The sequence below is a fragment of the Eumetopias jubatus genome, unplaced genomic scaffold (genome assembly GCF_037043125.1).
Source record: "Eumetopias jubatus isolate StellerSeaLion01/CBP00866 unplaced genomic scaffold, mEumJub1_p1.0 scaffold_1, whole genome shotgun sequence".
NCBI classification, from domain to species: Eukaryota; Metazoa; Chordata; class Mammalia; order Carnivora; family Otariidae; genus Eumetopias; species Eumetopias jubatus.
In genome coordinates, this window is record NW_028274807.1 from 167877155 (window position 1) to 167889947 (window position 12793).

Sequence of the window (12793 nt, forward strand, 5' to 3'; positions counted from 1 at the left end):
AAGGCTGCCTGTGCCCTGTCTCCTTATCTGCTCCACCAGACTGTTCCCCAACACCCCTTGGGCTCATGGCCAGGCATCAGTGAGCTGATGCCTCTGAAAACCTGCTGTGGAACCATCATTTTATGAGACCTAAATGGGTTTACATGGGGGGAAGCAAAGGGCAAGTGGGATTGGGAGACACTGGCCTGAACACGTTTCTTCACTGCAGGACTTGTCAGAGCCTTTGATGTACTGATGTCTATTGAAAAATCTCTGAGAGAAATAGCATTTTCTAAACAAATGTAATCACAAAAGCACCCCCCCTCTTTTTTTTCTGAGGACTAAGTTCTGGATAACAATCTTGGGGAAAATATCTCTGAAGAATGTAAGATTGCTGGTTTTCGCCCCCCAGTGGGGTTAGGTGAGGAGGAGGTGGGATATGCCCCTGCTATTGTTTTTTATGTCCATAGTGAGTCCACACATGCACAAATTGGACCTTATGCCCTCATCACATTTCTGAAGGCTGAAGGGGTGCATGTCCCAAGGGGCTTGGGGTCTGGTGAGCCAAAGGGGAGGTTCTGAGGGTTTTGAACTCAGGCCCTGCCCTCGATGGTGCCCAGGGAGGGACTCCCGCCCCTTCCAGCCCAAGGGCCATTTTCTTCTGTTGGTGACCACTGGCTGGCCTGGAGCAACAGAACCCAATGGGAAATAATCTCCCAAGGAACATGGGGGAGCAGATAGCCAGCAAATAAGAAGAAGCCCAAGAGGAACCCAGCTCTGTTCTGGCTCTTGAATTTGGCCAAGAGGAGGGCCAACCATCTTGCCCCGCTTGTTTCTCAGGGCAGCAAACTGTATTTTTGGAGCTCATCGGGACACGTACCTACCTTCTGGACACACACAAAACACAGTGTTCCCCAAATGCAGCCGAAACCCTTTATTGGAGCCACCCTCCTAATGCCAAGAGTCACTGGTAGCTTTCCCAGGTGGCGTGCATGGACAGGTTGACCCCAGGTGGGGACTGAGTGCTGGTTTATGCCGTTACAGTACAGGTGAATGCAAAGACTTGCAGTAGCTGCCTCTTAGCAAATTCTCTTTCCTCCTGCCCGGTCGCGGGGGCGTCGAGGTGGGGTAGGGGGCAGGCTGAAGGGCCACCGTGCTTCTGTGGCAGGGCTGTCTTTTCTTTCTGGCTTCCCTAAACTGTGTGCTTCCGTCTTGGGGGGAAATAGCAGTCCCTAAAGAGAAAGCGCTCGCCAGCAGGCCCGCCCAGAAGTACTGTGGGGCCAGCCTGGCCTGACTCCCCCTGCCCAGCCACCCACATCGCCCCCACCTGGCCTTACACTTCCTTCCGGAGCATCACTTTGATGTTGCTGCAAATCTGGCCCAGGGCGGCAAAGAGCGGGTTACAGAAGGTGCGGATGCAAAGGGAGTAGATGTGGCTGATGCACTGGATCTCGATCAGGTAGCTCTTAATGCACGGCACCACTGCCCAGATGTGGCAGAAGGAGATGCAGGCGAACAGGAAGCCCCAGAGCAGGGCCAGCGGGACTCCCAGCAGTGTGGACAGCAGGCGGTAGCACCAGTACTTGGAGACCGTGAAGGTGGTGTAGCTCACCTTCCACACGCCGTCGAAGCTGTAGGTGCCCACGGGCTCTGCGATCACATCTTCGAAATCCACCTGGGGGGTAGGAAGGGCAATCTTTCGGTCACAACATCCACCCACTTCCTACGCTTCCGTGTGCCGGCGGCAGAACGCTCTGGAGGGCTGGTTGCACCTGCTGGCGGGGCAGCCCTGCCGGGGATCCTGACTCAGCACAGCCGGGGTGAGGCCTGACACTGCATTTCTGACAAGCTCCCAGGAGATGCCAGTGATGCCCGGGAGCAGTGAGGCACGGAGCTGGGCCCACGCCCTCATCTTATGGGTGGATAAACAGGCCCTGGGGAGTTGCGTGACTTCCTTAAAGCCACCAGGACATGTGAGGCATGGTTCTTAAATTCTGTGATTTTGTGATCCTAGAGAGTTGGATAGTCCTGGTCATCCTGGGGGTAAGGAGCAGACATCTAGCTAGGCTGGTCCCTGAAGGGAGCCAGGTGGAGGGAGGGGTGAGGGTTGGAGAAACATATTGGGCATGGCTAGGACCTCATGGGATGGACAGTGTGCGCCCTCGGGGTGATGCAGGTGCCTCCAGAAGGCCAAGGGCAAGCCCAGCGTGGCCAGAGTGAGGCGAGAGGGGCCTGGCCGGACAGTCACTGTGATGAGCAGTCTCTGAAGGCTTTTGTGCAGAGACTGGCTTGACTCGATCAGAGTTGTTTTTTTTTTTTTTATTGAGGTATAATTGATATATAACATTGTATTAGTCTCACCATAATGATTCGGTATTTGTATATTTGGGAAATGATCACCACACTAAGTGTAGTTAACACCCATCACCATACAGAGCTCTAATTTGTGTGTGTGTGTTGAGAACTTTTAGGATCTCCTCTCTTAGCACCTTTCATATATGCCGCACAGTATGGTGAAGCATAGCCACCATGCTCTAACTTACAGCCCCGGGACTCATTATTTTACCACTGGTGGTTTATTCCTTTTGACCCCCTTCGCTCACCACCCGCCCCGGCCTCCGGCAACCACCAGCCTGTTGTCGGCAATCTGATCTGGATTTTGCGTAGCTGGCTGGGCCGGTGGTGGTTGGGAGAGAGGACGCAGGTGGGGTCCAGTGGGGAGCCGTGGCAATATTCCAGGTGGGACCCGCTGCCAGGCTGGTTTGGGGTAATGGCGGTGGGTTAGAGAGAGGCACACAGGTCTGAGAGCTATTTTAGGATCTGGCATGTGGTGAAGTGAGGGCCATGCCGTCCTGGCTTGTAAAGGTGTCTGGTGCCAAGTCAGGCTGAGCAGGCCCGAAGCACCTCACCCTAGTCCCACGGCGACCTCAGACTTTCCTCTCCCTGCTGCCTACCCCAGCCCACCTTGCAGCTAGAAGGAGCACGGGCGCTCAGAGAATCCGGTTCACACTTTCCACTATGCTGAGGCCCCATTTGGAAAGTGGGAAAAAATAGTCAGTAAACTTGAAAAAAAAAAAAAGTACTTTCAGCCAAGTCATTTAACTAAACTTTCTTGAGTCCCCATTATGCATTAAACACTATCATAGCTCATATGCGATGTCCTTCCGCATCCCTAAGCTTTAGCTGTCCTGTCTGTGAAATGGGGACATGATCATCTTTCATGCTCCTGGGCCATTTGAATAAAAGCTGGTTGAATGAAGTCTCAAACTCATCAGACTGAGGGTGGAGGGGTCACCTGTGGGGCCTGGGAGTGGGAGGCCAGAGCTCAAACATCAGTCTTCCATGCGATCCTCTCATCTGGGCACAGAATTACTATTCAAATTGCTTTTCATTACAAAATGACATAGCCACATTGCAGAAAATTCAGGAAATAGTAAAAGGAAAACAAAAGCATCTCCAATTTGTATTTCTCTAGTACTAACAATGTCATTGCTTTGGTGCTTTTCTTTCCATGGTGACTTTTTTTGGGGGGGGGAGTGGACACAACCCTGTTGTATGTATAATGGCGAGTCCTGTTTTTGTCACATGAGCATATTCTGAGCTCCTGTGCCGCACCTCAGATCCCTGGATCCCCCTGGAGACCGCAGAGGATGAGGTCTCACCCAGGGGCTGGTATGTTCATGGGGAGCAAAGTTGACAGCCTGGGATTTCAGGCTGCAGGTGATGTGAGAAGCTGACTCGGGGAGTCAGTAGGGCCTTCCAGGACCCCCTGTAAATCTCAGCCTCCAGCTCTCTCTGCTGGGGTTCAGCAGAGGTCATTTAACCTCTTAAAGGGGGGCCTGGATGGAAGGGCGAGGCTGGAGGGAAGAATATAAATATGGTCCTCATCTCAGAAAGATGGTACTTATTCCTGGAGGGCTTCTGGGAGGTGGTAGCAGGCTGGGAATTTGGTGGACTGTGAGCTTTGGAGGCAGAGATGGAAAACGGGTGTGCTGGATATTTGGAAAAGAAGGCCCAAGTTGGTTGAGGAGCATCTCATGGCTTTGGACAGTGGATGGAAAGGACTGGCATTTTCTCTATTTGGTTATATACGGGGCAAAAATTCAGAGTTGTTGTTTCTCGGGGGAGCTTTCAAATCTCAGAAGCTGGGGAGGATAGGCCTAGGCGACCATTCCAACCCTGACCTAGGTCCACCCAGAATGATTATCGAGGTTCAGTTAGATCCCTAGGGCCTGGGTCCTGTCCATTGCGGCGTTCTGCCCTCTGTAGCCTGCCCCTCCTCCATCATGGTCCTGCCCCAGCCTCATGCCTCTTAGCACCCTGGCTGGCTTCTGGTGCATGGGGCAGCCCCAGGAACTTTGCCAGCGGGAGGAGATATTGTCCCAGCAGGCACTTCCTCCTTCCTTCGCTCTCCCACTCAGTGCCTGTGGCCTCCCTACCCTTCCTGTGGCTGTTCCTTAGGATGGTGCCTCCGCTACTCACAGGTGACCCAGGCCTGCCTCCTCACCACACAAGAGGCAGACAGCCCAGAGGTGGGAGGCAGGGCACAGAGGTCTGGTCCTCGTTGACCAGAGAGACGTGCCCCAAGGCAGGGCTCTCGGCGCCTTCCTTCCAGCCCCCCGCCCTGCTCCTCTGTAGCCCAGCCTGCTGTGTTCATTTAGCCTTGTGTATCCTGCCTTTCACCACATTTGATTATTTGTGTCTGGCCTCTGAGAGGTGGCAGCGTGGAAAAGAGCCCCGTCGGAAGTCACGTTCTGGAGACTGGAGTCCAGCTCTGCTACTGACTGGCTCTGTAACTTTTTCTGAGCTTTTCTGTGCCTCAGGTTCGTGGATTCATCCCGTAAAGTTTGTTGGAGGATTCAGTAAGTTAAGACATCTAAATACTCAGAACAGTACCCGGCACAGAATACCGGATTAATCACTGGTATTCTCTTCAAGAGGATGGTAGAGCCCCAAAAGTGGCTTGGCACACCAGTGACGTGCTGCTCTGATGAGTGACTTTGGCAGATGACTTACACCTCTGAGCTTCACTTGCTCATCTGTAAAATGGGTTTGCTATTTCTTACAACCTTGTTATGAGGAATTGAAATAATTCATCATCTGTTCACCCCCCCACCATCTATTCATCCGCCCATTCATCTCTCATCAGTCTGTCATCCATCTATCCATCCATCCACCCGCCCACCCGCCCATCCATGCATTGATCCATGGATCTATCCATCCACCCATAGATATCCATGCGTCCATCCTTCTATCCATTCAAACACAGATTCATTCAGCACCCACTCTGTGTTAGGCATACCACCTCTTGGGCAATGCTCAGCATAGTACTTGGCACCTGGTAGGTGCTCAGTGACAGTAATTATGTGTTCAGTTGTTCTCACGTTCCTATGAAAATATATCTCAGAAAATCTGTTGACACCCCAGATCCTAAGTACAGTAACTCTGCAGCTTACCTAGTCATAATTGTGTGCACGTGCACGCACACCTCCACCTGCGCTAGTAAGATGGGTGCAGGGCTCTTTTCCCTCATTTTCTGTTTATGGTAATAATCTCACTCCCCGGGACCTCTCTGTTGTGTCTTTTAATTATTACTTCTTTGCAGAAGACGTCGTGCTGACATTTGAATTATTCCCTGTAACTGCCTTTGGGCACTGTGCATGGGGTGACTGCCCGTTTTCTGGGAATCAGAAAATGTGCTCTTGGGGGATGGGCTGTGTGGGCAGGCCCAGCTGTTCCCCTAATTCGGGTTGAGCCTTGGGACGGCTTTGGTCACAGTGCCGACTTTGGGGAGGTATTTATAAGACCCGGCTCAGGGAGATCTTAGGCAGTCACGCCAGTGTATCAGAAGCACAGCGTGACTTCATTTCTGAGTCCGTCTCTAAAGTGGAGGGGAGATTGCTTTTTCTGGGAGGGTGGTGGGGTGGGTGCTGGACCCATCGGCCGAACCTCAGGGCTTGGTGTGCAATTGGAGGGAGGGGAGAGGGTGGGAAGGGTGAACGTGGCTGCCCATTCAGTCGGTGTCCCCTTCTCTGGCATATTTATTTTTGGAAGAGTGAGAGAGCCAGTTGATTAATTGGAACGAGACAGCACAGCCCCACAGGCTCCAAGAGGGTGGGGAAGGGTGCAGGGCAACAGGGCTGGGCTTTGCCGGAGGATTCGGGGGAGGCCAGCAGCCACCCCCGGTCAAAAATACCTCCCCAGATTCCTGTATGACTCAGTCCTTGGGCATCCTGGGCCCTGGACAATTCAGATAGAGTATCTGTGGGTGGGGAAACAGCTCTAAGCAGGAGGATGGACATCTGGTGCCAGTCTCTACTTGACCACTGAGTTGCTGTGTGATTTGGGGCATGGTGCTTTTCCTCTCTGGGCCTCCGGGGTTTTTTGTTTTGTTTTTTGTTTTTTTTGTTTTTTGTTTTGTTTGTTTGTTTGTTTTTAAACTACACCAAGAGGATTGGGCCAAGAACCCTAGTGACTCAAAGTTTGATTTTGGAGTCAGAACACCCAAGGGGAAGGTTCAGTTTTCTGGTCTTAGTTTTCTTGCCTAGTACCTTGCTACTTAAAGGGTGGTCCAGAGCTGGTGCCCCTCTTCCCAACAAGGTATGGACAGAAGTTGAGAGTAAGCATTTAGAAATAGTCACAGAAATTTGAGCCGGTCATTGTATGTCTGGTAACTCTCATAATAATAAAAATTGGGGCTTACATTGTAGATGCCTATTTTTCGTTTCATTTCCCTAGTAATTCATTTCTATTGAATTTTGCCAAAGTATTGGTGTTCAACAAATTGAAATTATTATAATAAAACTGACCCTTTGCCTAGATAATTTGAGAAACATGGGTCGATAGAGTAGGAAGCTAAAATGGGGTGATAGCTGTAAAACAGCTGAAAAATGGCAAAGCTTTGCTTCTTGTGTTATGATTGGTAATAACAATAATAGAATTCTATATAATCTGGGGGAACCAAAGCAATGCTCACAATGTGTCCCTTGTAGGTGTTTTCTGGCCATGTATCTTATATTTGGTATCTTGCCAGCTTTTGGGTGGGGGGGGGTTAACCAGTCTCCAGAGATGACCCCCAATTAGTCATGGCCCTGAGCATTTAAGCCCTTGCCTCTTCCCATCCTGTACTGAGTCTGGGCTTGCCCTAGGACTCACTTTAATCACCCCAGTGCGAGAGAAGGGATGCCGTGCCAGGTCCAGAACTAAGCCTCACAGGGGCCTGGAAGTTTCTGCCTTGGGAGTCCTGAGCTGCCATATACGCTGATGTAGAGACTGGTGGAGTTAGAAGTCCGTTACTATCCCCTGCTCTAGAGCCTGATGGAGAGGCCACCCGAGGGAGAGACCCAGCCATGCCAGCCTCCCAGCTGCGCCCTGCCTTCCACCCGTCCCCGTTGAGGCACCAGGCGTAGGAGGGAGCCAGCTCAGCAGAGGCCCCAGGTGGCTGCCACTGCTTGAGGGGCCACCAGTGGGAGCAGTGGAAGTGCCCAGCTGCATCCACAGAACTGTAGGAGACCGTCACAGGCTTGCTGCTTTACACTATTGAGTTTGGGGTGATTTGTGACCACAGCGCTAGATAACCAACACAGTGTGTCTTGAGGGGAAAACTGGTAATAACTCGGGACTCCAGGTTTCTCTTCTACAGGACAAGGGGGACTCGTTTGTACTTGAAAGTGCAAAACACTCACCGGCCCTACCACATAGGAATTTCTGGTGGCAGAACCCAGAAATCTGCATTTTAACTTGCTCCCCCAGAAAGTGGACCACCTTTTGAAAAGCTAGGTTAGTTAATACTTAGGTGTCCCCTAACACTAAATTATAAATACCTCAGTTGGTTAGTCCAGTGGAGGCCTTCTGAGAGATACCTGACGGGGGACCAGACATGTCCAAAAGGAAGAAACCGCCAACATGGAATGAGTGGCAGTTTGGATGGCCTCCCAAAACCCAGTCTCAAGCTGCCCCTTCTGCTTTCTCCCACAAATTCTCTTTCAGATGCACTTAGTCCTGTCATTCTTTGGCAGGCAGAGTAGCGAAGAGGTTTCTTCTGTGTGTCAGCTCTGCCTCACCAATGGTCCGTGGCTTCGTGAAAGAGTGCTGGGGTCCATTAGTAATGTCGGCCATGGACATAGGTTGAGGGGGTGGTAGCAGTAACTATCTCTCACGCTTGCCAGTGCCACCCAACATCCTTCTCAATTGTATGGCTTTTGCTTATTTTGTTCCCTCTTCTTCAAAAGCCTTATTCACATTTTAATTTTTTCCCCATTTTTTTAATGCACCTGGGCTCCTGTCTCCCCATGAAGCTGGCTCCTGATTTTCCCAGGCGAGAGTAAGGTCTTCCTCCCTTAAACCCCGGGACACTTCATCAGGGCCTAAACTATGGTGTTTAGCACCTTCTCCCAGATACCCTCATTATTTGAGTCTCATCCTCTCTGTTAGTTTGGATTCCTCTCAAGAGGAAGTACCAGGTCGGTGTCCTCTTTCTGCGACAGGGTGTCCAGGTGGGCCCAAACCGGGAGCAGAGTTTGCCGAACTGGTGGCTACTGGGTCCTTTGGGTGTTTCTTAGCCTGAGCTGATAGGCAAAGGGTGCAGTTTGTGTGTTTTTCTAAGGGAGGAGGGTGTTTAGTGGCAGATGTAGCTGTAGGATGGGCTGGGGTCATGTCTGGCCCCCTGCCCTCTTTGACCTTGAGTGGCTGCGGGGAGAGAGGTTGGAGCCTGAAGGTGAGAGGGACCTGTGTGACACTTTGGGCTCAAGCATTCCCACTTTAGAATCTGAGTGCCTCAGTGTGGGTTAGGGAGACAGCCCCGAGCCCTCTCAGAAAGAATTCAGAGACCTTTGAGGTGGGGCTGCGGGTTTCTGAGCTGGGTCTGAAGGGAAGGCGGGAGAGCTTCTGGGGACTGCTGCTGCACCTTCACATCCCCCGGAGCCTGGCATGAGGGCTCATATGTGCTCATCCCCATCTCCTCTGAGACAACCCAGGACCTGGCACATAGTAGGCACTCAGGAAAAATTCATGGGATCCGTACTCTGGGAGTGGTGGTGACAGTCGGGGGAGGAGGGAACGGGGTGTGTTCTAATCCCTAGGAGCCTCCCCTTAGCCCAAGACCCAGCCCCGAACCTGGGGGACCACAGTTCAAGTCTGGCAGGCTGTGCAGGGCTCTCCCTCTGCCTTTGGCACCCATTTTCCAGCCCAGGTCCAAGGGCCGTACCAGGCCTTGTTTGGGGAAGTTTGGGGAAGTTTTGACTGGAAAGTCAAAAGGGAGCGCTTCCAGTCTGCTGAGGGTCAAGTCCACAGACACCACGGGTCTCTCTCCTGCTCTGTGTCCTTGGCTTTTCTGTGTGAAACCTCAGCAGCTGCTGACAGAGGGGACAGGTCTCTTTCTGTGCCACCCAGCCTCTGTTGATGCCAGGACTCAGGCCAGAGAGGGAAAGGGATTTCCCTGGAGTCACACAGCAAGCCTGGGTCAGGGCTGGGACCAGAACTAGGGTCTCTGTAGCTCGGCCTTATTCCGGCATCTTTGTGTGTCTCCCATCCTACCCCATGGGGAGCCCGTTAGCGCTGGTGAAACCACCCTGACAGGTCCCTCCTGAGCTTTCATCTCCACCTCTGCCTTGTTCCTCTTTCTCTCCGTCTCTCTCACCCTCTCACTACCTTGTTCTGCCGCCTCCCTCCATCTTGTCTTTGCCCCAGTTGATTAAAGAAGCCCAGGTGCCCCAGGCTCCCGTTCAGACAGGCCCCCTGCCTAGCCAGCTCTCCTGTCTCTTCCTTCCTTTTATCCCTTTCACAAGACCGTACACAAACCCCATGTTGGCTTTGACCTGTTTGTGCTATTTATCTGACTCCGTTCTATGATCCTTGTTCTGAATTTCAAAACTTTTTCATTTCTCAGTTATTCAACACAAAAGAAAGTCAAATAACTCCCCAAACCAGGGAACGTCCAATAAATACACCAAATAATCATCTGCTCTCAACAAGATTATCTGCAGGGCCTTTTGCTTAGCCATCGAGGGATGTTTTCCGGGGTTCCGGAGAGACCACTCTCAGCCCCTGGGGAGGCTGCCCCCGGCCCTCCCTCGGATTAGAACCTGGGCCTAGAGCCTGGAGCTGGCTCCCTCCGGGCTCGGTGGGGCCTGAGAGACTCTCTACACTTGTCACCTGTTGTGGGTCTCGTTCAGAAGCCACATTCTCCCTTGGGGTCCTCTTCTCTGCCCCCCGCAGCCGGCTAGGGACCTCCTGAAGGGGAACCTGGTTGTACAAGCTGGCCCCCGGCTACCCTGTCCTGCCCTGCACGCTCCTCCAAGCTCCCACTTGGCTCACGCTTGTCACACCCTTGCTGTGCACCAGCGACTGTGTTAGGCACTTTCCAATCCCTTATTTCCTTTATTCCTCACGTTATACTTTTATTTGCACAGCACTGCTCGGAGAGTCCTGTACCTGGCGGAGGTAAGTGATATTATGTTCATTTTACAGAGGGAAACTCAGGTCCTGAAAACCTAGGTGGCTTGTCCAGGGTCGTCGCTTTTAGGTAGAAGAGAGTAAATTTGAAACCAGGCCTTTTAAAGCCAAGTTCGGGACTCTTTCCTCCAGACCACACTGCACAAACCACGACGAATACTATTTTACATTTATCTAGTAATTTCCCCCTTGCGGCACTTCTCACACTGGGCCATAAGTACCCTATTGGCACCATTAAGGATACAGATAAATACAGTAATAGCATAGTATGAGCTATGATGGGGAAATGCCCAGAGGGAAGTTGGAGCATGAAGAGGGAGCGACTGTCTGCCTGGAGGAGCTGAGGAAGGCTTCCTGGAGGAGGTGACATTTGAGTTGGCTCTTGAAAGTGGAGCAGGGCATTCACCGCAGGGAGGAGTGGGGGTGCTCCTGGTACAGGAGTATGTTCTGGTTGGTGTGGCCGGCTCCTGGCGTTGGAGCTGGAAGGCAGAAGAAGAAGGTTGGGGCCAGATCGTGTTGGGGCTTGAAAGCCATGGGGAGGAGTTAAAGTTTATTGGGCAGGGGAGGTATCCCACCGAGGGATGACAGCACAGGGGCTGTGCTTCTGAGCAAGCCCAGAGCCACACTGTCTGGTCCAGTGGCCACGAGCTCAAAGCTCAAAGCACTTGACCTATGACCAGGGCAACAGAAGAATTCTAAATCTTGTTTAATTTTAATTCAAATGTAAAAGATGATACTTAATTCTGAGATGGGAAAATTTTAAAAAATATTTGGAACAATTTGGGCCTGTGACTCGATTTCAACTGTACATTTTATGAGATCTTAAGACAGAACAAGGATTTCTGATCCATGTGGAGGCTGAACTGACAGACAGCCTAAGTGTAAGCTACACGCTGGATTTCAAACGTGAAAACAGACTGTAATCGTGCATGATAATTGTTTTTTATCAGTTACATGCTGAAATGATACTATTTTGGAAATATTGGGTTAAATCAAAAAATATCACAAAAACTAGTTTCACCTGTTTGTTTTTCCTCTTTAAAATTGTGGCTGCTTAGAGAATGTACAATGACATCAGGTGATTGTATAATGGGTCGCATTGTGTTTCTACTGGTAAGGGCTGATCTGTGATTCTGATGCATTTAGTAGGACCCAGGGAGCCCCAGGCACCTGCCCTTTTAACAGCCCTTCCAGTGACTCTGATGCTAGGGGTGGGCACCCTGCTTCCAGGAATTCTGCTGAAAGATCCCTGTGGCTACTGGGCGGAGGTTGGAGTGAGGGTGTGGGCCTGGAGGCGGCCAGGCTGCTAGTGGCATCCAGACGAGGAAAGAGGCTGACTCAGGCAGTGGCCATGGGGGAGACGCCCCAAAAGCTGGGTAACTGTCCTCCGAGCGCTGCCTTTCGGGAGCCCGGTACCCTCCGAGAGGCCTCTGCCCTGGCCTGGCAGCAGGACCTGGGGTCAAGTGGGGAGCTGGCATGAGCGCCGGGCATGGCCCCCACACCATGGACAGTGGACACGGGGCAGTGCTCTGGGGGAATTAATGCGTACTGGAAGCCACCCTCTGGGGATTAACCCCGCACCCACCGCGAAGACCGCAGAAATAACCCCTGGCGCGGAAAAGAGCCCAAGTTGGCCACCCATTGGTCTTCATCCTGGGACGAGGGCCAGGAGCTAATGGGAAGAGCCGCGGAGTCGTATGGAGGCACTTGCCTCTGTGAGTCGCCTCCCCACCCCACACCTGCGTCATGTATGTCCGGCTGAGGTTTTGCTCTTGTTTAGGCTAAATGTTCTTTGGGGGTGTACATGCTGGCTTTTGAGGGAGGATTTGGAGCAGACCAAGGAACAAGGCCTCTCGTCGGGGAAGCCGGTCGTGGTTGTGCATGGATCAGAGCCCTCCCCCGTCCTGTGCCCAGACGCTCTGCAGACCCGACACCCTCCGGGCAGCGGTGCCCAGGCAGGCCCACTGAGCCTACCTTCACTATGTCCTCGTTAATGTTCTTGGGGTCTCGGTTCACCAGGTCGATCTCCTTGCAGTGGATGTCCTTGACAATCTGGGCCTCCAGGTCTGTGTGCTCTTCAGCCATCATCGTGGAGCTGGGGGACCGTGGGAGGAGATCTGAGCCGTGTGGCCACTGGGGCTGAAAAGACTTGGGGCAGGGACACAGTTCAGTGTCCCCAGACTTGTGCCCCAGCCGGCTAAGCAGGCCCCACCCAGCATGCCCTCTGACAGCTGTCCCACATAACTTCAGCCTGTCTCTCGCTAACGCCTCTGTGGCAGGGCTCCAAGCTAAAATTAAGACTGGAGCTCTGCTGGAAGGCCCAGCGCTCCTTACAGGGGCCTCACCCGAGCGAGAGCAGAGG

The 12793-nt window shown here is 52.3% G+C and overlaps 1 protein-coding gene across 1 annotated transcript; it reads right to left on the bottom strand.

Moving 5' to 3' along the window:
• Window positions 1-1312: 1312 nt before the first annotated feature.
• On the bottom strand, window positions 1313-12519 carry CAV3 (caveolin 3). The gene is made up of 2 exons (XM_028101780.2): window positions 12406-12519; window positions 1313-1654 (listed from the first exon to the last, which is right to left on the bottom strand). The coding sequence occupies exons 1-2, from the start codon at window positions 12517-12519 to the stop codon at window positions 1313-1315; spliced, it is 456 nt and encodes a 151-aa protein (XP_027957581.1).
• Window positions 12520-12793: the final 274 nt, after the last annotated feature.